At 46.2% G+C, this 24,877-nt stretch overlaps 1 protein-coding gene across 3 annotated transcripts; it reads left to right on the top strand.

Annotated features, from left to right (window-relative positions):
* Positions 1–4,287: 4,287 nt before the first annotated feature.
* On the top strand, positions 4,288–21,868 carry LOC119822438 (uncharacterized protein C8orf76 homolog). 3 transcript variants are annotated; one of them, XM_038341755.1, is made up of 6 exons: positions 4,288–4,333; positions 10,458–10,553; positions 11,395–11,538; positions 14,965–15,413; positions 17,983–18,115; positions 21,542–21,868. In XM_038341755.1, the coding sequence occupies exons 2-6, from the start codon at positions 10,473–10,475 to the stop codon at positions 21,737–21,739; spliced, it is 1,005 nt and encodes a 334-aa protein (XP_038197683.1). In that variant the 5' UTR covers positions 4,288–4,333; positions 10,458–10,472; the 3' UTR covers positions 21,740–21,868. The 3 variants fall into 3 exon arrangements, with proteins under 3 accessions (XP_038197683.1, XP_038197684.1, XP_038197682.1); XM_038341756.2 differs by lacking the exon at positions 4,288–4,333 and adding an exon at positions 4,649–4,816; XM_038341754.1 differs by lacking the exon at positions 4,288–4,333 and adding an exon at positions 8,322–8,581.
* The last annotated feature ends 3,009 nt before the right edge of the window (positions 21,869–24,877 follow it).

The following is a 24,877-nucleotide window of genomic DNA, read 5'->3' as shown; positions in this document are numbered from 1 at the left end:
CAGTGCACGTGTGTGGCTGGCTATTTTTCTATGTGCTCAGAGTAGCAAAACATCTGAGTTGTTTGTGAGCACATTCCCAGCTGAGGTCAATTGTGTGAACTCTCTCAGTGCAAAGAAACAGCCTTTCTGCAGTGTTACGTTAGGTTTAGTATATTTGTACATTTGCTGGTAATTTCATTGTTTAAAATAGTTCCCGAATGTAATGCTGGAGTGCTGCCTAGTGAATGCAGTAAGTCTGCCTTGTGCCATATGGAGGAGTGCATGCTAGCTAAGCTAAATTCCAGTGGAAGCTGCCTTGCTGCTAGCCATTCTTCTAGTGTTAATTAATCAATAGTGCTTGTTAACTAAGGTGTCTTTAACAGAAATACATACAACAAGTTTAGAGATTGATGAAAATATGGAAAGGTCAGAAGCTTGTATTTTGCTTTCTGGTTTGATTTTTTTTTAAAGATTTATGTATTTATTATGTATACAACATTTCTTCCCTGTATACTTGCATGCCAGAAGAGGGCACCAGATCTCACTATAGATGGTTGTGAGCCACCATGTGGTTGCTGAGAATTGAACCCAGGGCCTCTGGAAGAGCAGTCAGTGCTCTTAACCTCTGAGCCACCTCTCCAGCCCCTCTGGTTTGATTTTGAAACAAGTGTTTTATGTAGCCCAGGCTGGCTTTCAACTTACTACATAGCCAAGGATGACTTGAATTCTTGATCCTCCTTATCCCTACTTCCCAAGTTCAGGATTAAAGGCATGCATCACCACATCTTCTTGTTCAGTATTCTCTTTTAAGATTGATTTTTATTAATTTTTGTTATTTGTATGTATGTCTCTGTGCTGGTACACAGAGTACACACGCGTGCTGGTCCCCTAAGAGGTCAGAGCATTAGATTTCCTGGAGCTGGAGTTGAAGGCAGTTGTGGGCACTGAGAACTGAACTCAGGTTGTCTAAAGAGTAGTACATGCTCTTAACTATTGGGCCATCTCTCCAACCCCTATTCAGTAATTCTAATGTGCTTTTGTGGAACATCACCATTGAGAATAGTGAGAATCGATTGTAATTTTCCCTTTGTGTTGGGTTGTATTTTTATTTTATTGGTAATACACAAATTTAAATTTTTTGTGAGTCTCATTTTCAATTTCTTATTATTGTTTATGCTTTTAGCATCATGCTTAAAAGCCAATATCAATCCATATACTATTTCTTAAGTGTTTTATGATTTTGGGTCTTGTATTTAGGTTCTTAAACCATTCCTAGTTAGTTTTGTATATGTTATGGAGTAAGGTGTCCAACTCCATTCTTTTTTAAAATCATTTTCTCTTTTAAAATTATAGCATATAGCCGGGCGGTGGTGGCGCACGCCTTTAATCCCAGCACTTGGGAGGCAGAGGCAGGCGGATCTCTGCAAGTTCGAGGCCAGTCTGGTCTACAAGAGCTAGTTCCAGGACAGGCTCTAAAACTACAGTGAAACCCTGTCTCGAAAAACCAAAAAAAAAAAAAATTATAGCATATAAAACAATGGCTTTAATTATGACACTTTTATTCATTTATTTGTTTATCTAGTGCACACATTGGTGCATGTATAGCAGTCAGAGGACACCTTCAGGAACCAGTTCTCTCCTTCCGATCTGTAGGTCCCTTGGGTCAAACTCCAGTCATCAGGCTTGGCAGCAAGCACCGCCTCCAGTTGAACCATCTTGCTGGCCCTATTGTGACATTTCCATATGTATCTATCATTATACCTTGCTCATATTTGTCCACCACTCATATTCTTCCCCACTTCTTGCTGGACCTCTCCCCACACACAATCCTTTTTCTCTTTTCATGTCACATGTATATTTAAATCTTTATTTCACATCAGAGACAATCTATGATATTTTGTGTTCCCTCCTTATCCTATCTTGTTCTCTTTCCTCTCCTTTTAGATCTCCTCTTTCCCACTTGAGGCCCCTCCCACTTTCATGCCATATATGTATTTGTGTTTAAAGCTAGATTCTGGTTATGAGAGAAACGTGCAGTATTAGTTTGAGTCTAGCTTGTTTTGCCTAACATGAAGATCTCCAGTTCTACTTATTTTCCTGAAAATGACAGAATTTTATTCTTCCCTGCAACTGAGTATATATGTCACATTTTTAATGGTTCATCTGTTAGTAGCCATCCAGGCTGGTTGCATAACTTGGCTGTTGTGAATGGAACAGCAATAAACATGGTGTTCTGTGGTATGCTAACTTAGATTTCTCTGGGTATACCCAGGAATGGTTTATGGCAGTTAATATATCTTTACCCCCACTTCTCCATCTCCCCTCCCTTTGTGTGTGTGTGTGTGTGTGCACATGTGCGTGCGCGCGTGCACGCACATGCATGCGCATGTAAGTGCAGGTGTGTGTGTGCCATGGCATGCATGTGTAGAGGTAAGAGGACAACTCTTAGGAGTTGTTCTTCGCTGCCACTTTGTGGAATTAGGAACAACCTTGGGTTGTCAGTCCCCTGTGCACAGCCCACACTTCTACCCGCTAAGCCATCTAGCAGACCGTACGGTTCGGCTTTGTAAGGAACTTCCCCAATGATTTCCATATTGACTGCACCGATTTGTATTCCCACTAGCAGTGTAGAAAGGGTCTCTTTCCCCATGACCTCACAAGCGTTTGTTGTTCTTTCTTTCAAAAAATTGTTTGTGTGTATACCTCAGGCATCTTCCTCAATTCTTCTTCTTCTTCTTCTTCTTCTTCTTCTTCTTCTTCTTCTTCTTCTTCTTCTTCTTCTTCTTCTTCTTCTTCTTCTTCTTCTTCTTCTTCTTCTTCTTCTTCTTCTTCTTCTTCTTCTTCTTCTTCTTCTTCTTCTTTTCTTTTCTTCTTCTTCTTTCTCTTCTTCTTCTTCCTCCTCCTCCTCTTCTTCCTCCTCCTCCTCCTGCTCCTCCTCTCTTCCTCTTCCTCCTCCTTTTCTTCTTATGTGTGGATGAACTCGGCTTGGTGGTGCACACATTTAATCCCAGCACTCAGGAACAAAGGCAGGCAGATCTCTGAGTTGGAGGTCAGCTGGTCTATAAATCAAGTTCCAGGACAGAAAGGGCTATGCAGAGAAGCCCTGTCATGAAAAGCAAAACAATAAATAAACAAATACAGGCGTATTTTGCCTGCATCTATGTAAATGCACCACGCCAGTGTCTGGTGCCCCTGGAGGCCAATGGCCTGGAACTGGAATTATAGACAGTTGTCTTCTGTGGTTTGAGTGCTGGGAATCAAACCCAGGTTCTCCGTAAGAGTAGCCAGTGATCCTAACCACTGACCCATCTATTCAGTCCCTGTTGTTTTATTGATGATAGCCTTTTCAGCAGAGATGAAATGGAGTCCCAATGTTTTTATTTACACTTATCTGATGATTAAATATGTTGTTTGTTTAGCTTTTGGAATCTATAGATTCTAGTTATCAATTCTCTGTCAGGTGTATGCTTTGCAAAGATTTTCTCCTATTCTGTAGGCTGTCTCTTGTTCTGATGGTTTTCTTGTGCCCTGCCGCTGCTTTTGATCTTCATGTAAGCCCATCAGTTCTTGAGATTATACATCCTTTACATCCTTTGATAATAGAGTTCTTTTGTTTGTTTGTTTGGTTGGTTTTTGGGACAGGGCTTCTCTGTAAGAGTCCTGGTTGCCCTAACTCACTTTGTAGACCAGGCTGGCATTGAATTTACAGAGATCCACTTGCCTCTGCCTCCTGAGTGCTGGGATTAAAGGTGTGGACCGCCATCCCTGGCTGAAACTGGTGTGCTTTCCAGAAAGTTTGTCTATCTTGAAGTTGTCTCTCTTCAGTCTCAGAGTTTTAGATTTGTTGTGTGTATTTGTTCATGTGTGTGTTTGTGTGTGGGGATGTCTTCCTCCATCACGCTCCACATTAAACACTTTTATTTTAGTATTTCCTACATATTTAATTTGCTCATGAATGCATAAACTGCAGCACACTCGTGTAAGTCAAAGGACAACTTGCAGGCATCGATTCTCTCTTTCCACCATGTGGGTCCTGGGGATTGAACTCAGGTCAGGTTTGGTAGCAAGTGCCTGTACTTATGCATTCTTGCCAGCCCTCCAGCTTATCTTTTGAGAGGGGTCTTACTGAACCTCAAGTTCAATAATTGGTCTAAATTGGCTGGCCAGCAAGGCCCTGGATCCCGTCTAACTTTGCCTCCCCAGTGCTGTGATATCAAGCTAGTGTCACTGTACCCGGTTACTTTTTAAAAATTAAATAAAAATATTTATTTAACCTAGTGCTGGAGGACAAACTTAGGTACTCATGTTTCAAAACCATTTTACCAGCTGAGCCATCTCCTTCCTCCAAATTAAGGTTTGATACATTTGAATTTGTGTGTGTCTGTGAGTGTGTGCATGCCTGCAGAGTGAGTTATGAATCTAATTCTTGTACATATAGAGATCCAGTTTGCTTTGCTATTTCTAACTTATTTCTTTTGCAAATGATAATCTAGTTGTCTTAGAACTGTCTGTTGAAGCGACCGTTTTCCGCCATTGAATGAACTTTGCACCCTTGTCAAATATTAATTGGTTATATTATTGAAGGGCTTCTTTTCTGGACTTTTAACGGGGTGGCTTCCTAATAAAGGAAATAGTGAGCTGGTGTCCGCTTAGGATAAGGAGGGTTGCAAGAGAAGGGAAAGACTGAGGGTTGACTGTGGTAGGCCTATTGAGAACAGAAGGCTGGAGAGCAGAGCTCACTTAAGGTCATGGGGTGCAGGCAGGGTAGACTCGTGGTCTAGACTGGGGAACACTTTTACAGGGAAACACTGGCAGGACACCATCACGAGAGCCACAGGTGAGAAGACTTTTCCTGCCTTCCTTACTGCTCTTCCTTTGCAATCACCCATCCGTTTAGCAGGCATTGATTAAACTGCTCTGGCCAAGGCCTTATATGGGAGCTACCGTTTCCAAGGGTGAAGAAAGACAGTAGACTTCCCACTGTCTACAGTGCATGGAATGCCACAATGGGGGAGATAATAGGGCAAAGTGTTGCCTGAAAATGGGGCAGCTGCCTTGTGATGGGCAACTCAAAGGCACCTCAATCAAAAATAAGATTTTTATAGCTATTAAGCTGTAGGAACAGTTTTTTAAAATCATAACCACTCAGTTTGATAGTTGTAGAAATCCTGTTTACTCCCTAACCTAGTGATTCTCAACCTGTGGGCCTCAACCCCTCTGACAAGCCAGTATCTCCAAAAATATTTACATTATGATTCATAACAGTTGCAAGACTACAGTTATGAAGTATGACTGAAAATAATTTTATGGTTGGGACATACATAAATTTAACTCTTACAGTGTCTGATACCCTCTTGCTTTAGTGGTTTACCATCTTGGGCTTACCATGTGTTGTCCTTTTAAAAATGCTATAAAGTCCCAGGCGGCAGCTATAGGCAGGTAGTGGACTCTGGGAGCAGCCAGTCCCAAGGCAGAGACTTGTGGGTCGCCCAAGATCCCCGGGGCAGATCCCTGGTGCGGCTTGCGGGGTGGGGGGGGAGGGGGGACAGAAGACAGAGACATGGACAGACACAACATGCACAACATGTTAAATGTTTATTCAGGGTGTTATGGGGGTTATGGAGGGGAAAGGCAGAAGGGGAGAACAGAGAGAGAGAGAGAGGGAGGGGGAGGGAGAGGGAGAGAAGAGAAAGGAGAGACAGAGAGAGAGAGACAGAGACAGAGAGACAGAGAGACAGAGAGACACGTGTGCACACGCCAAGGGACAGGAAGGAAGAGATTCAAGATGGCGGCGAGAGGAGTGGGGGGGGGGAAACCACTGGGAGTGGGCGTGGCTTGCCCTTAAAGAGCCAGAAGAATAACACCATGTGAGGCAGTGTTTTGCAACTCAGATTCCCAGACCCTGGCTCCTCAACTGCTGTAGCAAGTTTTTCTCTGTCCCACCAGCCAGCTCCCAAATAATGACATAGAGACTTATTATTAATTATGAAAGCTCAGCCTTAGCTTAGACTTGTTTCTAACCAGCTCTTAAAACTTAAATTAACTCATTTCTATTGATCTAAGTGCTGCTACATGGCTCCTAGCTTTTCTCCTTATACATGTCCTGCTTCCTCTGTGTCTGGCTGGTGACTCCGCCTTTCTTCCTCCCAGAGCTCTCTCTATCTAGAAGTTGCACCTATACCTCCTGCCTTCTTATTGGTCATTTAGCTTTTTCATTAACCAATCATTTAGCTTTCTATTAGACCAATCACAGTGACATATCTTTACATAGTATAATCAAATATCTTGCAACAAACTGCAATAGGAGACTCAAACTGTATTGTTAGAAAATTCCTAATTCTAACTAGTTTGCTGTCTGTCAGGCTTCTCAGGGTCCTAACAACTACATTCTCACTTTCAACTGGAATTCTATCATACACCAAGGCAATGCTGGTAGACTCAAACTGGGTAGAAGCTTGGTCTGGCTGTTAGGTAGGATTTGGGTTTAGTTTTTCAAAAGAAAGGGAAGCAATTATTAGTCCATAAGCATAGCTTTATTTTGTATACAAATCTGCCATTGCTGTGGGAGTTAAGTAGCCAAGAAGGTTCTTTGTGACAAAAAGTTGGAAACTACTGAGCTCAGAAATCTTGAGTCCAAAGGGCAGAGAAGTATCTGGAATCACAGGTTTCTCTCTCTTTAAACTGGGAGCTATTTGTAACTCGAGGCTTCTCTCCCATCTGCCAGTTCCCAAATAACCACTTAGAGACTTAATAGTAATTATAAATGCTTGGCCAATGGCTCAGGCTTATTACTAGTTAGCTCTAACATTTAAATGAACCCATTTCTGTTGATCTGTGTATCTCCCTGTGGCCTCTGGCTTTAACTCATTTTCTACATGTCTTGCTTCTCTCAGACTCTGCCCTTCTCCTGTGTCTCTGCTTGGATTTCCCTCCTGGCTCTATCCTGCCTTGCCATACACTGAAGCATCTTTATCAACCAGTGAGAACAATATATATTCACCACACCACAGCAACTATCACCCACATGCAGCCCTAAAACAACTTGCTGCCTTCTCAGCACAAGCTCTAGCTCAGTTAGTTGCTGGGCAGGAGGCTAGAGCTAGCTGGCTTCAGAGCAGGAGGGAAGAAATTCTGAGAGCAAACAGCTTTCATAAAGAAAAGACTAGAAGAAATCCCCTTGCCTTTTTTGCTCTGCTTTTAGGCTCTCCTGAAGCGGGGATTTTTGAATGAATACATGTTACTCTCTGGCCACCTGACAAGCTTTATGAGCCTTATTTTAATCAATACCCATTTCACATACTGGGCTGAACAGCTAGTGAGACAAGGATCGTGAAGCCAGACATACGAGGCTCTTGCAGCCTTCAGTACTGTGTATTGCCTTCTAAGATGCATACCAGAATTAGGGCAAATCTCTCTCCTTTTTAGGATCTCATTTTCCCCCTTGGTGATAGTATTATGGATTTATTTTATTTTATTTTTCTACAGTATCCAAATTCAAATTTTTCTTAATATGGAGTACTGCATTTCTAATGAGAAAACAAAATAACACCCCTCCCCCCACTAGCTGTTAAAAATGGACTTCCCCTGGATGAATCTCCATCAGTAGCTACCGCCTGGAGGCTGCCTAAGTGGAGTCTTCCAATGAGGCTGTTGAATACGAAGCTAGGTTCCACATTGTCTGTTATGAGGAGATGGATTTCGAAACTGAAGGAAGTGGCTTAGGTTGCCCATAAGAGAAAGAACCCTGCAAGACAAATGGTGGAAGAAGATCAAGAACGAGGAAAAACAAAAAAGCTTCATAACTAGCTCTGCATTAGTGTTTTGTCCACAGCCTTTACTTTCGAGACTCAAGATATTTCGTGAAAGTCTCAAAATTCTGCTAGTCTGATTGAGTCTAAATTTCCATGTCTAATTTTTTTATAAACACGTGAGTAGTTCTGATCTCTACAGACACAGGGCTTTTCCAGCTAGTTTACATGATCTCTTCAAGCCCAATATTTTCGTTGACAAAACAGGAATTACTGCCTTTCTCCCAGTTGTTATTGGAAGAAGACAGAAAATGCAAAATAAAATGGGGGGCCGGGTAACCCAATGAGAATACTGCCAGTGTTTAAAACTGGCCCTTAAGAAGTTAACCGGCTCCCTAGGGACCCCGACTTTTCGAGGTACGCAGGGAAAGAGTACTCTATCCAGCTCCTGACACTGAGAAGTCAAAGCCTTTGTTGTGAGCTACAAGAAATCCGAGAGTCCGGCAATAATTTCTGCTCCAGTTTGGGCTAGCAACAACTCTAAGCGCGGCCGCTGAAGACTACTACTCCCAGAATTCTACGCTCCGGCTGACAGCCCACCGCTTCCGGGAGGACTGCGCGCTCGCACCGCTCTAGGCACCAGCTAGTCTGGCTGCAGCGTTGCGTTTTGGAGGCTGGGGGCTGGGAGCCGTTTTTAGGTGTCACCTCCTTCCCGGGCCTGACTGCGTGCACACGCGATGGAGGCCGGGTGCTGGGTGCTCGGCGTCGAATTTGAGGACTCAGTGTTCGAGCAGAGGCCGGAGCGGCGGCCCGAGCCGCCCGCGCCCTACGGCGCCAAGCTCTGCGAGCCGCAGGTGAGACGGCTGGCCTCCTGCCGCCCCGCACCGGAGCCTGTCTGCGGCGAGGCCAGCCACCGTCACTGTCTAGCCGCCCTGGAGCCGGGGCTTGTAAGCACGGCCGCCTCACTCTCCCTGCCTCGTGGTTTCGGCGCCTCCCTACTTTACCCCCCTTTCTCCCCCTCCCATGGCCATTACGTCCCGCTGGCCGGCCCCGGCTAGTGCTACACACCAGCTCACTGCCCCCAGCCCCGCCCAGGTGATTAAACTGCGCCTTCTTGCAGGCCAGCTGGCTGCCTGGAAAAATAAAATAATTTAAAGCCGGTTTTGTTCCATCGTTTCCTAGTAGGATAATGAAAATTGGATGGAGGTTTATATATTATTGTTAAGAAGTTGGGACTGGCTAGTATGGGACTAGATAGCTTCTGAGTGCCTAAGCTAACTGCGGCTCAGATATCTAGTCTTGACTGACACGGTTTGAAGAACAGAACCAAGTTTTCCCTACCGCGATGACTCGGGAGAAGGAGAGAAACTAATTTAGCAAGCTTGTGATGAGTCTTGGTACTTAGTGAAGTGTTTTAGAAATACAGCCAAGCCATCAGAACGTGCTAACTACATTTGAGCCAACAGAATTTAGAGACATACTTTCTTCAGCCTCAGCGCGTTTTGTTGTAAAATGGAGTAGGAGACGCTTCTCTGGGCATACAGAATGCTTTTCAACTTGTGTGTGTGTGTGTGTGTGTGTGTGTGTGTGTGTGTGTGTGTGTGTGTTCTTTCTCTGGGTGTTAAATCTCAGTCTCACTTTGTATGCAGGGGGTTTAAACCAGAAGAGGGAAGCGTTCTTAGAGGCCTGTCTTGAGATTCTCCTGAGTCTGTCTGGGGTGCCCAGACCCTCCTTGCCTTTGCTTGGATTCTCTGTGTGCCAGTGTGGCGTTTTTCACCACAGCACCGCCGCCATAACCATGGTCTCGTGTGGCTTGTGCACAGGATTGCCAGTCCCTTTTCATTTCCTTACTCTAAAAGAAAACAGATAACACTTTATATTTTTGGTTGTGAGCCTAGTCTTTAACGGCTGAGCCATCTCTCCAGCCCCAGATAACACTTTAAAAGTCCTTGCCACCATACAGGATGTGGTTGAAAATGTGTGTGCTTTTTTTTCTTTTCTTTCTTTTTTCTTTTCTCCCAACTTCTGTCACCAGAACCCACACGGTAGAAGGAGAGAACCGACTTCAGCAAAGAGTGTCCTGACCTCCACATGTGCACCATGGCATGGATCTGACCTCACATATATAATAAATTAAAAAATGTTTTTAAAAAGTCAGGCTATCATTAAGATTGTCACTGGTGGCTGTGTTGGGGGGTCTCAGTGGGTAGTGGGTAGCGTTTGATAACGAAGCCTGCAGACCCAAGCACCCGTGTGAAAAACTGAGTATGGCAACCGGCCCTGGAAAGTGGAGACAGGAGCATCCTAGGGCTTGCTGGCAGCCAGTCCAGCCAAATGGCAGTCTCCAGGTTCAGTGAGAGACCCTGTCTTGAAATAATAAGAGAGAGACTGATGGAGAAAGACAAATCACATTGATTTCTGGCCCTTCCACCACCCGGGCACAGCATATACACACCTGTACCCACACATGTACTACACATACAACTGCCTGTCATTTGGTCTGTGTGGTCATGTCTGTAAATCTCAGCACTTGGGGTGCAGATAATGATACCCTGTTCAAAACCCAAATAGAATACAGCCACTCTGTGTCCACTGTCTTCTCTTGAGTCTCATCCTGAAGCAATCTGTCCTTGGCAGTTAAATAGTTGTATTATGGGAGTTGCTTTTGGTCGCGAAGTGGAAAAGCCTAGCTTTGCTCTTCCTCGTAATCGCCATCTTCTTGATTTCTAGTGGTTTAATGGAGACATGGAAAGCAGAGATGGTTCCGAAGTTCTCACTCTCAAGAAATTTAGAGGGGACCTGGCCTACCGACGACGGGAATACGAGGTGGGAGTCAACACGTGTCAGACTACCGTGCTTGCGATGGGTGCGTGTTCTATTGAATGGCACATGTAGCGAACAGCGTGCGCCACGGTCGGGGTGTGCTCCGTGGAGATGGAGTTAGTCTTCCGTGATACCTCTAGATGACCTTAGAAGCCTAAGTCTTGGTCTTTTCTATGGGGTCCATACTATGTTCTGTTTTTTTTTTTTTTTTTTTTTTTTTTTTTTTTTTTTTTTTTTTTTTTTTTATAATTCCAACCAAATATTTTGGGAGTTCCTATAGGTCTGCTTCCCCAGGCTTTATATGGACTCGTGTGACTCTCTTAATATGTCACAGGGACAAAATACCCAGAATGTGCAGGAAAAGGGACGAATGAACAATTGGATTCCAGAGTGCTTCACATATATGTCCCATTTCATATTTGTGCAAATATTAATAAGGTAAATAGCTGGGCCTTCTGGCATATGCCTTCAATCACAATGCTTGGGAGGTAGAGGCAGAGGCAGGTGGATCCCTGTGAGTTCACGTTCATAATACACACACACACACACATACACACACACATGTCCCAGTAAATCCAGGACTCAACACCTATTCTGTTTGCCTCTAGAATGTACTAGCTCTAATATTGTGATACTTACCATAGTTGTAGACATTATGTCCCACAGCCATTCTGTCTGTGCCTTTTAGAAAAACATTAATAGTCCTGGTTGAAACAGTTAGGTCTCCCGTAGGTCACTGGAGGGGTCAATTATAATACTTTCTGCAGAGGGAACGGCCATCTCTGCACTAGATTCTTTCCCTACCCTCTTTATGCCTTCCCTTCTTTCTTCTAATAATTGCCAGAAAGCACTGCGGGAATACTCCAGCATCTCTGAACAGTTGCCATCTACCAATTTTGCCATGAAAAGGGATGTCCAGGAAGGCCAGGCTCGGTGTCTGGCTCACCTGGGGAGACACCAGGAAGCACTGGAGATTGCTGCAAACTTGGTGAGTGGCTCCATCGCTTGTTCTCACAATTTCCTGTGCCAGGGACAGGAAAACAAACTCCCTGAAAAACAAACTTCCTGCTAAAGGCAGAATCGAGGGCTGGGATTACAGAAAGAAACTATCAGCAGTGTCGTTATTGACCTGAAGCTCAGAGCTTCAGTGATAGATGTGCTTGGAATATTCATCCTGTGCTAAGATGAGAATTATTGCTTAGAAATCTTCTTTTTAGAAAGTTTTATTTTTATGAGGAATATATACTCAGAGTGGTAGGATTATGTGTGAGTTGTTTTTTAGATTTTTTTCAAAGATATATTTTAAATTTTAATTATGTGTATATATGTGTTGGAGTTCAAGTGTGGGTATGGACATGGGGTGCAGGTCCTGAGGAGCCTAGAGACACTGGATCCCCCTGGAGCTGGAGTACAGCTACTCAGTGTGGGTGCTGGGAACCAAACCTGGGTCCTCTGCAAGAGCAACAAGAGCTCTTAACCTCTGAATCGTCTCTAGTTCCATTGTTCAAGTTCTAATCCCTGAAACACATTCAGATGGAATTTAACATCCAAATAGGGACATACCTACTATGCCATCAATCCCTTATTTATTAGTTTAGCATACCAGTTGTCTTAGGGTTTCTATTGCTCTGAAGAGACACCATGACCATGGCAAATGTTTTCCTCTTGTAAAAGAAAACATTTCATTGGGTGGCTTGTTTTCAGTTCAGAGGTTCAGTCCATTATCATCATGGCTGGGAGCATGGCAGCATGCAGGCGGACATGGTGCTGGAGAAGTAGCTGAGAGTCCTCCATCTTACAGGCAACAGGAGGTGGTCTGAGGGTCATACTGAGCAAAGCTCGAGCAGAAGAGACTTCAAAGCCCGCCTCTGCATGACACACTTCCTCCAGCAAGGCCACACTTCCTAATAGTACCACTCCCTTTGGGATTATGGGGGCCAATTATATTCAAATTACCACACCAGTAGACTTTATTAACCATGCTATCTGAATCAGAGTTTAGAGCCCAGAATACTGATGTGTGCCTGTAATTGCAGCACTCAGAAGGCTGTGCCAGGAGCATCACAATTTCAAGGCCAGTCAGTCTAGGCTACATATATACATATATACCCTGTTTAAAAAAAGCAGGGAAGAGGTGGGATCACGGCTGTGTGTGGTACCTACTTCACACTAACATACACCTGCCTTCCCAGTGGCAACGTAGCTTGAGTAATAGAGTACATTATAGACAGGAGCTGAAGGAGAGGAGCACTTGCTGGATATCATCCAGACATGTTCTTACTAGAAATAAAATAAGAGGCATAATTAGAATACTGTTTTTACATGTTGTTTATTCTCTTAGGAGTGGTGGGGACACATATGCCTTAGCATATGCGGAGGTCGGAAGACAACTGGTGGAGTTAGTCTGTCCTTCTATCGTGGGATTTCCAGGGTTGACAGCTGGTGGAGTTAGTCTATCTTTCCACCGTGGGATTTCCAGGGTTGAATGCAGGCTTGGCAGCAGGCCCTTCACACACTAAGCCAGCTCAGAAGGGCATAGCCTGACTTTGGAATTCATTGTTCAGCAGTTAGGTAACATCTGTGATAGACGTATACCGTAATTCAGAATTGAACCCAGGGCTCTTAGTGGCCTTTCAAGGAAGGGAAAACCGTAAGCAATAGAAGTAGTTAAAGAAAGGCAGGCTAGTGTCACCAAATAAGTTAGGTAGGTCTGTTTCGTGGCTTCCCTCTCGGCATAGGAGTGCTCCTAGAATTCAGCCGGCTTCCACTTCCTGCTGTAGTGGTTCCTGTGGGCTGCAGACTGGATAGTTTGGCCTCTGACACTCGGTTTGGTTCTGTGCAGGAATGTGACCTGGACAGGCTGGCCTTCCCTTAGATCTCACCTCAGGTTGAAGGTAGTTTCACTCCGCCATCTGCTCTCTGCAGACTAACTTGGAAAAACATGGACCCTTTTCTCTAACGCACAGGGCATTTGCCGTATGGCAGGTTAGGTGAGAGATGATGGCTCTTGAGGAGACTTCGAAAGGAAGCCAGAAGGAAGCAGAGCAACCTCCTGTGGCCAGGGACAGCAGGGAAGGCATTTGGGTTCAGTAACAAGCTGAGAACTTCAGAGTTGTCCTAAGTAAGAAGTCCCAAGCTAAGTCAAAGATGCAGATGGGATTCCTTCAAATCCTAAAGGAAATTACCTTGGGGTTTAAAAACCCTGAAATGTTAAAATGAAACCATTAGACCAGTACCTAGTAAGAAAATCCACGTCAGACCTCATCCCTGTAACAGACAGGACTCAGCAGAAGAGATGTGCTTAGCGCATGGTTTCAGAGTCCACTCTCCGTGGTCACAGGGCTCTGTGAGGCAGTGTGACATGATGGAGGGTCACTGAGGTGACAGCCTCTTCTGGCAGCCAAGGCAATGTGGGACAGATTGCTAGCAGGCTCTCTTTTCCCGTTTCTCCATATAGGAAGCCAGCTCATGAGGTCTGCCCCACTGAAGTAGTGCGGTCTAGAACTGCCCTTAGATGCTCCCCGAGTGCTGTGACTGAGCATCACAGGTTCACCCCTCGTCAGCCTGACCCCAGATAACCAGAGCAGGACTATGGTGAGAGTTGAACAATCCGTGGCATTTATATTTTTGGTGTTGAACATTGTCAGGCCACTTACACGTATGTTGCTGCATTATGGCACTGGGGTGTTGTGATGGTTTGAAAGAAAATGGCCCCCACAGGGAGTGGCACTGTTAGGGGTGTGGCCCTGTTGGAGGAAGTATGTCACTGTGGGAGTGGGCTTTGAGGTCTCCTATGCTTAAGCTACGCTCAGTATGACACAGAGTTGCTTCTGCTGTTTACGGATCAAGATGTAGAACTTCCAGCTTCTTCTCCAGCACCTGTCTGCCTGCATGCCGCTCTGTCACCCACTATGACGATAATGGACTAAACCTCTGAACTACAAGCCAACACCAATGGAAGTTTTCCTTTATAAGAGTTTCCATGGTCATGGTGTCTCTTCACAGCAATAGAAACCCTAGGACAGGTATCTAGGAGTTTCTGGGGACCATTTGCTGAATGATTTTCTAGGCTTATGGTTTCATATTTGTGTGTTTACATGTGCACATGTGCGCGTTGCCAGCCAGCCACAGCTTTCATGTGGAGTCTGTTTGCTTAGTCCACCATGTATGTTTGAGGGATCAAGCTCATTTCGTTAGATTTGGCTGCAGATGCCTCCATCTGCTGAGCCCTCTTGCTGGCCCTAGATTATGGTTTGAAACACAAAGTCTGTGGAAGTGTTAAGGTCACTTTACCCATTTAGCACTTAAGAATGCTTCTGGTTTATAGTATACACAACTTGGGCTTTTAGGTGCTTTTGTTTTTATATGAAAATATTTTGTAGTTAAGAGTTTTTTTTCCTTTTCTTCTCCTCAGGAAAATAAAGCAACCAACACGGACCATCTCACCACGGTGCTCTATCTCCACTTGGCTGTTTTTTCCAGTTCGCAGAGCTTGGAGAAGACGATTCTGTGCCTACAAAAACTGATTTCCCTGCATCCTCTGGACCCTCAGGGCTGGTGGAGATTGGCAGAGGCGTACCTGAGTCCAGGGCCAGACCTGTGTACATCATCTTGGGGACAGACAAGTGTCCCCTCAAGTGACAAAGCCATCGGTTCCTCCACTGTGCACTCTGGAACAGGCCGTCTTTTGTGTTTCCCAGCAACCTTGCCTGAGAGTGCAGTATTTTCCATGGAAGCAAGTGGCTGTATTATCCAGAAGGCTGAAAAGGCTCCAAAGAATACGCAGAACTGTCTGGCACAGCGGAGAGAGGCAGCATGGGTGGAGGCTCGGGTGAAAGCATGCGCCTCTCTGATTCGCACCAGGTAAGCAAGAAAGAGCACGTCAGCACACGGGATGCGATTGGAGGAAGGCTGGGTTTTGTTTGAAGGGAGGAAAGACTTGTTTATTTAAGTTAATTTTTAAGGTTGGCATCCTTGGTGTGTAGGGAACGAGGAATCCCATACAAGGCTGGCGAGAATTTAGACCAGTGCAGCCACTTAGAAATGAGTGTGCGGTTCCAAAAATAAAATAACAAAACCAAGCAGGAGTCTGGTGTGCTTGCCTTTAATCACAGCATTCGGGAGGCAGAAAACAGGTAGATCTCTGTGAGTTTGAGGTCAGCCTGGTCTATATCGAGAGTTTCAGAACATCTAGGGCTATGTAGAAAGACTCTGTCTCAAACAAACAAACAAACAAATCTACCCCAAAACCAAAGCCAAAAATAAAGCTACCACATGACCTATCTGTGGCATATATCTGAAGCACTCTGAACTAACATGCCCCAAAGATACTTGGGCATCCATGGTAATAACTGCTCTGTTTACAGTGATTAAGAAGTTTCTAATGTTCTGTTATTACAAGAAAGCTCAACCGTTGGGGAAATGAATACTGAGCCACAATAGCACACAAATAAATGTTAAAACATTTCATAATACTATTGGTATAGACTTGGAATTCCAGCACTTGGGAGCCTGAGCCAGGAGGATCATGAGTTCAAAGCCAGCCTGAACTATGTAGTGAGACCCTGACTCAACTGAACAAGACAAAGTCTCATAGTTGGGGGTGTGAGGGAGGACGGGTTGGGCCTCTGAAGAACTCAGGCAGCGGTCACTTCCCCTGCACTTGTAGATTGGAAACCCCAGTGCCATGTGATGTGAGAAGGGGGGGAACTTCTGTGGGAGTCAGCACAGGGAAAACAGGCAATGCCACCCCAGGAGTGTCGGGGGATGGTAGAGGCAGGAGGTAGAACACTGCCCAGTGGTCAGTGCCCTGTCCTGAAAGAAACAAAAAGCAATAACATGCAGCTCTTGTTACTTGAGATAGAGTGTTAAGACTGGAAACGAAGTCTGTGATGGACAATTAAAATGCACACATTCAAGAGGGAAAGCCATTTCTAAAGAAGGGCTTTCTTGTTTGTGTCTGGCAAAAATCTGAAGAAAGTCTGCTCTTGCACTCAGTGTTAATAATGAGCACACAGTGCTTAGTGCTTAGTTCATGCCACAGAGCCTTCCCGTGCTAGCTTCTGGGGACACCAACTACTTTGGATCCTTACAATATATGGATTTGAGAGAAAGGGAAGAAGGAACGCCTTTGACCAGCTCCGTGATTTGTCAGTGAAGAATCAGGCGCTGGTGAGCACAGACGTAGAAGCAGACACTGGTGAGCTGTTGGTGAACGGCAGCTGTTGGTGAACGGCAGCTGTTGGTGAGCGGCAGCTGTTGGTGAACGGCAGCTGTTGGTGAGCGGCAGCTGTTGGTGAGCGGCAGCTGTTGGTGAGCGGCAGCTGTTGGTGAACGGCAGCTGTTGGTGAGCGGTAGCTGTTGGTGAAAGCTAGCTATTAAGCATTTTCATTGTGTTTGGTCTTTTATTACCTTAAGACTTTACCCTTTGGCTCCTTGATTTTGAGGCATTGCTCACTGTGTAGCCAAGGTCGTCCTGGAACTTGGATGCCTTCGTCTTCAGTCTTTCCAATGCAAAGGCCATAACCATGTGCTGCCACCCTGGCTTAGGTGTCATCAAGATTTAGTCCTGTTCTTGAAATTGGGGTGTGATCAGAGCTGTGATTTGTGGGGGTGAGGGTGGCTGGAAACAGCCATTTGGGACTTTGGACAGCAGTGGAGAGGCAGTGGTCATCAGTGATGGGATCTGACCTGGACTAGTGCAGCGGTAATAGCAGTGGAACACAGTGTCATTACAGAACAGAAGGGACTTGGCGGCCAGCGACTATATGGGAAGCGTGGGGGTGAGGAGGAGGAGGAGACTCCGAAGAGTGCCGTGGTGCAGAGGTGGCTTGGGTGCTGTTTGTTGGGATGGAGCATACAGAAGGGTAGGCAGGGTAGATCAGGGCCCAAGGAAGAGTGACTTCAGCTTGATGTACTGAAACCTGGTGCCTGTGGGACGTCAGCCTGAGCTCCTCATGAGAATGGGGAGTTGAGCTCTGAAGAGACCAGGTTAGGATCACTGGACATCCGTAGTAAGGCCGTTGTGAAGTGGTTGTCAGAGGTTGGGCCCTGTTTTGGTATTCAGGTGTGCCAGCGAAGCTAAGTAGTCCTTGGGGTTCAGTTTCTGTGGAGTCAGAGATGCCAGCATCTGGGAACAGACCCAGGACAGAAAGCTTTTCTCAGTCAGTTTTCAGCTGCCTGCCTGCCTGTCAGCTTTCCTTATTGTTTTTGAGACAAAGACTCACTGGAGACTCTGCTTTCCCAGACTTGAGATTTGCCCCAGCCCCTTGAGTTCTAGTCCTTTGTTTTAGAATAAGATGTAAAGGGAGGCAGCTTATTCAGAGTTGAAGTCTAGGGACTCGGGGATGCTGAGTGCCTGACTCTGTTGGAGTTTGTGTTCCCTGCTGCCCTGTGGCAGAGCCTCTCACACCGAGACTTTCTGGTTTTTCAGGCTCTTGCTTCAGCTCACCCAATCTCAGCAAATGTCATTTGCTTTGGAGAGGAACCTGAGGACTCAGCAGGAAATTGCAGAGAGAGTGAAGAAGCTCAACTTCCCTGCAGATGCTTTGCTGTTGATGGAGGAGGTGCGTATCCCAGGTCTATGCAGAGCAGAGCCTTGTGCTGACTTGTGCTGTTCCCACACCAGAGCAGGACCAGACCTCATCTCCTCCTGGAGGACTTCTCTCTCCCTTCATTTTGTGCCTTTGGGTTGCCCGAGACATCCAAGTGGCCCTTTATCATTCCCCTGCTGTGTATCTCTTTTCTTGTTCTTGCCAGCATTCATTAGTGTAAATGGAGACTGCTCACTTGTTTCCCAGCTGCCCAGACCCAGATAATCACACAGAAACTATATTAATTTCAACACGGTTTGGTCTATTAGCTCAGGCTTCTTATTAACTAACTCCTGTTAACTAACACCTGTCCGCTAGTTAGAGTGGCAATGGACACCTGTCCACTAGTTAGAGTAGCAATGGACACCTGTCCGCTAGTTAGAGTAGCAATGGACACTTGTCCGCTGGTTAGAGTAGCTATGGACACTTGTCCGCTAGTTAAAAGTAGCTATGGACACTTGTCCGCTAGTTATAGAGTAGCTATGGACACTTGTCCGCTAGTTAGAGTAGCTATGGACACTTGTCCGCTAGTTAGAGTAGCTATGGACACTTGTCCGCTAGTTATAGAGTAGCTATGGACACTTGTCCGCTAGTTATAGAGTAGCTATGGACACTTGTCCGCTAGTTAGAGTAGCTATGGACACTTGTCCGCTAGTTAGAGTAGCTATGGACACTTGTCTGCTAGTTAGAGTAGCTATGGACACTTGTCTGCTAGTTAGAGTAGCTATGGACACTTGTCTGCTAGTTAGAAGTAGCTATGGACACTTGTCTGCTAGTTAGAAGTAGCTATGGACACTTGTCTGCTAGTTAGAGTAGCAATGGACACTTGTCTGCTAGTTAGAGTAGCTATGGACACTTGTCTGCTAGTTAGAAGTAGCTATGGACACTTGTCTGCTAGTTAGAAGTAGCTATGGACACTTGTCTGCTAGTTAGAAGTAGCTATGGACACCTGTCCACTTGGCCCTCAGCTCAACATCAGTGCTTCTCCCATGAGAGCGACCCATCTGTGTGCATCTGACATCGTTCCTTTAAGAAACACCGTGTTTTTTTGTTGTCATTGCCAGGTGTTATTCCTCTTCTTGTTGCTGTGTGAAGTCACCTGACAACCTGTGCTGTCCAGGCTACACTGTGGGGTCAGGGATCTTCCTGCCTCAGCCTCCGGAGCAGTCAGATCTAGATCTAGAGATGCATGTCCGCGTGCCTGGCTTTTCTTCCTTCTCTCCTTCCCTTCCTCTTTTCATTCTTCCTATCTCATTCCCAGAATATACATTAGAAACAATACTTGGGTGTGGTGGTGCCCTACTGGGAGGCAGAGGCAGGTGGACCCTTGGAGCTTGCCAACTAGAATGCCCCGATATGGCTTCTAGGCCAAGTGAGAGACGTGGTCTAAAAACCCAGACAGAGGTGCCCGATGACTGACACTCAAGGTCGACGTCTCTTCTTCACATGTACATGTGTACACGTGTGCACCCACGTGAACACACACAAATCTAAATGGAGGCTTTTATAATTTGCTTCTATTGATAGGAAATCAATACACTTCCCGTAGCAGATGGTAACTGTAACCCTAAGTTCAAATTTAATGAAAGTGCTGTCATTGAAGGCTAAGTGGATGCGATCGCCTGTGTTCTCTTTGAAAATAGTTATTAAAATAAGATTTAGAGAGTGGGTGTCTTAGGGTGACTGGCTGTGAGGAAGCACCATGACCAAAGCATCTTGGGGAGGACAGGGTTTATTTGGTTTACACTTCCATATCGCTGTCCATCACCAAAGGACGTCAGGACAGGAACTCAAGCTGGACTTTTTTTTCCTCTCCTCTTGCTTTTGGTTTTTTGAGACATAGAGTTTCTCTGTGTAGACCTGACTGTCCTGGAACTCACTGTAGACCAGGCTGGTCTCAAACTCACAGAGATTCACTTGTCTCTGCCCCCCAAGTGCTGGGATTAAAGGTGTGTGCCTCCACGCCTGGCTAACAATATTGGTTTTAAGACTAGGCCTGGTTTTACATTCCTTTAATCCCAGCATATGGGAGGCAGAGACAGGTGGATCTCTGTGAGTTCAGGACTAGTCTGGTCTACAGAGTGAGTTTGAGGCCAGCCAGGACGACATAGAGAGACCCTGTCTCTAAATAAATAAAAACTGACTTTCATCAAATCCAAGAGATGTCACTTGTGAGAGACATCATTATGGTAAGCCACTGGAAGAGAAAGATTATGCCATTTACAATGTGACATATCAGCTCATGATTTCAGAGGCATTGAAGTAATAAAAACCCTCAGAATTAGTAAATAAATGTAATAAATAAACACAGTATCTCATTGGCAATTACATCCAAAATGTGTTATTTGGGGCTAGGTGACTTGGCAGAGAAGAGCTATAACACAAGCAGGAGGGCCTGAGTTCGAATCCCCACGTAAACCAAGCATGGTTACAAATGCATTAAGTCTAGCATTGGGGAACAGAGAAGGGGGTTCAGTGAGAGGCTGCTTCCAGGGAGTGAAGGCCGAGGGTGGCAGCAGAATTCTTTACTTGGATTTGGCATGCACAAGCAAGGGTGCATATGCTCACACACACATGCACACGCAGGCATACACCACACACATGCACACACATGTGCACACACACAAACATGTAGTTTACGAAGAGCCATTCTTTCGCTGCACTTGTGGTTTTCATGGCCACATGCGATCTCAAGGTTGGCAGAGCCTTATGGTAGTGTCTCCAGTTCCCAGTCCAGTGAGCGCCCCTGCTGGAGGCTGTGTAAACGCTCATGCCAGGACAGTGTGGCGGTTGTCAGGACTTCATCGCCAAAGGGTCGCTTAGAGAGTGCATTCATCAAAGAGAAACTAGGTCGGAATCCAGGGTTTGAGTGTGTGTCCCTGCAGTTCAATTGTGACCAGGAGGGAGCAGTAGTGTGCTAAGGCCCTAGAGAGCCTTGGCTGTGGAAGCTTGGTCTCCAGGTCAGTGAGAGGTGTACATAGTGTCTTGTTGCTTGATTCTTTGCTGCCTTTGACTTCGTTGGGAGAACACGGAGGAGACAGGTCCAGATTCACACCATACCCTCAGCTCTGCCCCTACCTTTTCAGCCTCAGCCTCTGGCCAGGAGGGAGAAGCCCACAGGTGCACTGCCACAGAGCAGTCTGGCGTGAAAGGGTTGACTCAATGCTCCCAGGAGCCCAGCTGCCACCAGAGGATGCAGGGGTTTGATTACCGGGGAGGGTGAGAGTGGGAACAACAGTTGGCACCTGTGACGGCAGCTTTGGAACAGGCCTTCTCAGTGTGGCAGAGGGCCTCCCTGGGGGTTTTGTGTGCAGGGCTTTACAGCTGGTAAATAGTCTCCCGTCTGTGTCTGCTGCCCCTTTAACTGGGCTACTCTCACCCCCTCCTCTCTTATTCCAGGCTATGGGGGAAGATATTGTCCCAGAAAAACTAAAAGACGAAGTTCATTCAGAGGTGAAGTGTGTTGGCCCCGCAGCCCTGGCTGCCTTGGTGATTTCATCCTCCAAAGAATTTGAAGACAAGTGGTTTCGAAAGATCAAAGACCGTTTCTGCCCCTTGGAAAATCAGTGCCACGTGGAGCTACAGATCACGGCTTAGAAAAGCACGACAGGACCCAAACATCTTGCTCCGTACTGTCCTTGTTTACTTTAGGGAGGTCTGTGTAATCATGGAAAGCTGAAATAAAGACGATTTTATATTGTTTATAAAAACCTCTCTCCCAGGTGATTGCAAGTGTTTTCAGTTTCATTATTTATTTTCGTGTTTTTAATACCCTCAAGTATTGTCTTGGTCTCTGCCAACTTAGTAGGCAGCTCTTGGGAAAGTGATACGGGGTTGGGCTAGCTTTTCTTGCTGCTGACATCAGGCTTTAAGAGAAGGTTGAGTGTGACCGATGGCTTCAAAGGTTTCTGTCCAGCACAATGAGGACAGGGCTCAGTCACAGTGGCCAGGAAGCAGAGGGAGACAGAGGAGGGCCAGGAACAACACAGCCCTCAAGGATGTGCCCACAGGAGCCTGCTTCCTCCAGCCAGGACCCGCCCCCTAAAGTTTCTATTGCTTCCTTGTAGAGCCTTCCATCTGGGGTCCAAGATGGAAGTGACTCCGGGGATTTCATACTCGGGTCCTAGCAAGAGGCTCTTTAGGTGTCTTGGTCTGTTACTATACTGAAAGAATCTGTAGCTTGGGTGCATCCATTAGAAATGACCCAGAACACTGAAATGGAAGAGTAAACAGGGTGTGTCAAGAGCTGTGAAGGCTCAGGCTTTTATCCTCCTTGCTGGCTTCCTGGATGCTGGCAGAAGACAGGATACTCTTGAGTCAGACCGGATCCCATCACTCAGGCAGGATGAGCTGGGCATATTTGTGTCAGCTACTTTTGCCTCCAGGTCCAAAGGAGGCTGTGGGCACACAGGAATGCTTCCTGTCACAGTGTGAATGTGCATTACTGTAAGTCACATAACTGGCTTGTTCTCCAGGAGGAGAACCCTGGGTTTAGGAAGTCCAGATTGTTAGGATGTGTGAGCAGCTTGTATCTCTGTCATACCCTTCAGTCACACGTCCCACGGTCCCTAAAATTGCTTGCATTTACAAAGGGTCATTTTCTCACGCAAGGGATTATCCAGGGTGGAGTTGCTCTTTTCTAGCGGCTGTGATAAGGTAACCCTCGCTCCGTGCTGTCTTTTATGCAGACTTCAGTGGAGCAATGATTCCAGCCCCCAGGTGCAGGCCCCAGGCTTCCCTCCCATCCTTCTGATTGGCTGCACCTTCCTTCTTCCTTTCCCAGACAGACAAGGGACTCTCGATGGATTGGTCAGCGTGACCCGCAGGTTCAAGTTTAGTTTCTCGATGGGGAAACAAAAGACCATAAGATTAACAGGCACTGCAGTTCTAAAGACTGTTAAGAATGGAGCACCCATTCCGCCATCACGTATTGAGCTCTTATTGTGCGTCACTCATTGTATGATTCTGGGGAGACACGGGCTGGAGTTTGAGGTCTAGCAGTGGATCACTGTCTGGGACACAAACTGCCATGGTTTGCCATGGCCCCTTCGAGTGTAGGTGTGGCCACTTGGAGCTCTCCCTCGGTTTGTCTTGTCCTCAATTCCCCTCTCCATCTTCCGCAGGTAGCCAATTCACAGGTTTGGTTTCCTAGAAGTCTTCCTGATCCCCAAATAATGCTAGGATCCCCTCTTTTTTGGCCTCCCTTGCCAGTCCCTTACTGTTCGTTATTTTCATGACTGTTTTCTGTGATAGAACCAACAATTTGTAAAGCAAGAGACTTCCTAGTTCACACTTCTGTCCCAAGAGAAGAATACCAGGCATTTTCCTAAAACTTCACGTTTACAGATTGCTGATACTTTGAGTTTGCATAAAAGCTAATGTGCCTTAGGTCTGGTACAGGACTGAAACAATCCCCGTACTCAGCTATTTCTCTTTCTGTAGCCAAATCCTTTTGCCCTGTATGCCTGGGTTTCCTGGAAATGCTTCCCGTTCTCCCCCAGCCCTAGGCACCAACCCCACCTTGGTCCCTGTCAGCGTTACCTGTACTTCAAGCCTTCTGTCCTCGGGTTTCCCACCCAGACCTCCTGCCTACACCCAGTGGCCTGGTGGTTTCCGGGACATCTTGTGCTCAGCTCACTCCCACCTCACCTTCCTGGCAGTGGGGTGTTGATGTGAGAACCAGACTCATCCAGCTCAAAGCCTCAGCTGTCACTGAGGGTAGGTGAGGCATGAGGAGGCCAGGGTACCTGGGTTTCATCACCTGAGTTACCCCGATCATTTCCAGCATGGGTGGGGAAAGTACCGAGTCATATGATGATGCTGCAGCCACAGAGGCCCCGCCGCTGTCTGTTCACACACCTCCACCCTCTTGCCAATGCGTGAATCCCTTGAAGGGAGTGTGTGGCTGCTGTGTGCGTGACTCCTCTCCAGCTAGGGCGGGACATTGAATTGGTTACATGTGGTAACCAAACACCTGACCAGAAGCCTTGAAAGTGGGAAAAGTTTGTTTGGACTCCGAGTTGGAGAACACAGTCCACTATGGCAGTAGAGGTCTGGGGGCTGGAGTGGGAGGCAGCTGCTCACATTGACTCTACAGTCAGGAAGCAGAGAGACAGATGTGTGTGCTCAGCTCCCTGTCTCCATCCACCCCCCCGTGATGGTGCAGAACACAGTTACCACCAGTTCCCCCTCGTCAGTTAAACTTCTCTTGGAAAGCCAGCCCCCTCGGACATACCCAGGGATTTGTAGCCTCGGTGATTCCAAATTCTGCCACACTGACAATGAGTATTAACTGTCACCGGCCTCTGGTGGAAGGATGCTAGCAGACCCCAGCATGGCAAACATGGTGCTGACAGGCTTTGCCTTTTACCCTTTGCCCCTTACTGAAAACCGTTAGATTACGTTCCTAAAGCCAGTCCCCATGGTCCATTCCCTTATTTGGCCACTGACTCATTCTTGAGACAAAATATCAAAGTCCAACAATCAAAATTCACTATTTGGGGCTGGAGAGATGGTTCAGTAGCTAAGAGTACTGGCTGCTCTTCCAGAAGACCAGGATTCAATTCCCAGCACCCATGTGCCAGCTCACAATTGTTTGTAACTACGGTTCCAGGGGATCTGACACTCGCACCCAGGCACACGTACAGACACCAATGCGCACACACAAAAATAATCTTAAAAAAAGCAAATAAACAAAATTCACTATCTGGCTAATTTGTCCAATCAGGATTTACC

Source organism: Arvicola amphibius, chromosome 9, assembly GCF_903992535.2.
Source record: "Arvicola amphibius chromosome 9, mArvAmp1.2, whole genome shotgun sequence".
In the NCBI taxonomy this organism is placed as follows: domain Eukaryota; kingdom Metazoa; phylum Chordata; class Mammalia; order Rodentia; family Cricetidae; genus Arvicola; species Arvicola amphibius.
This window is presented reverse-complemented; position numbering and strand designations above follow the sequence as displayed.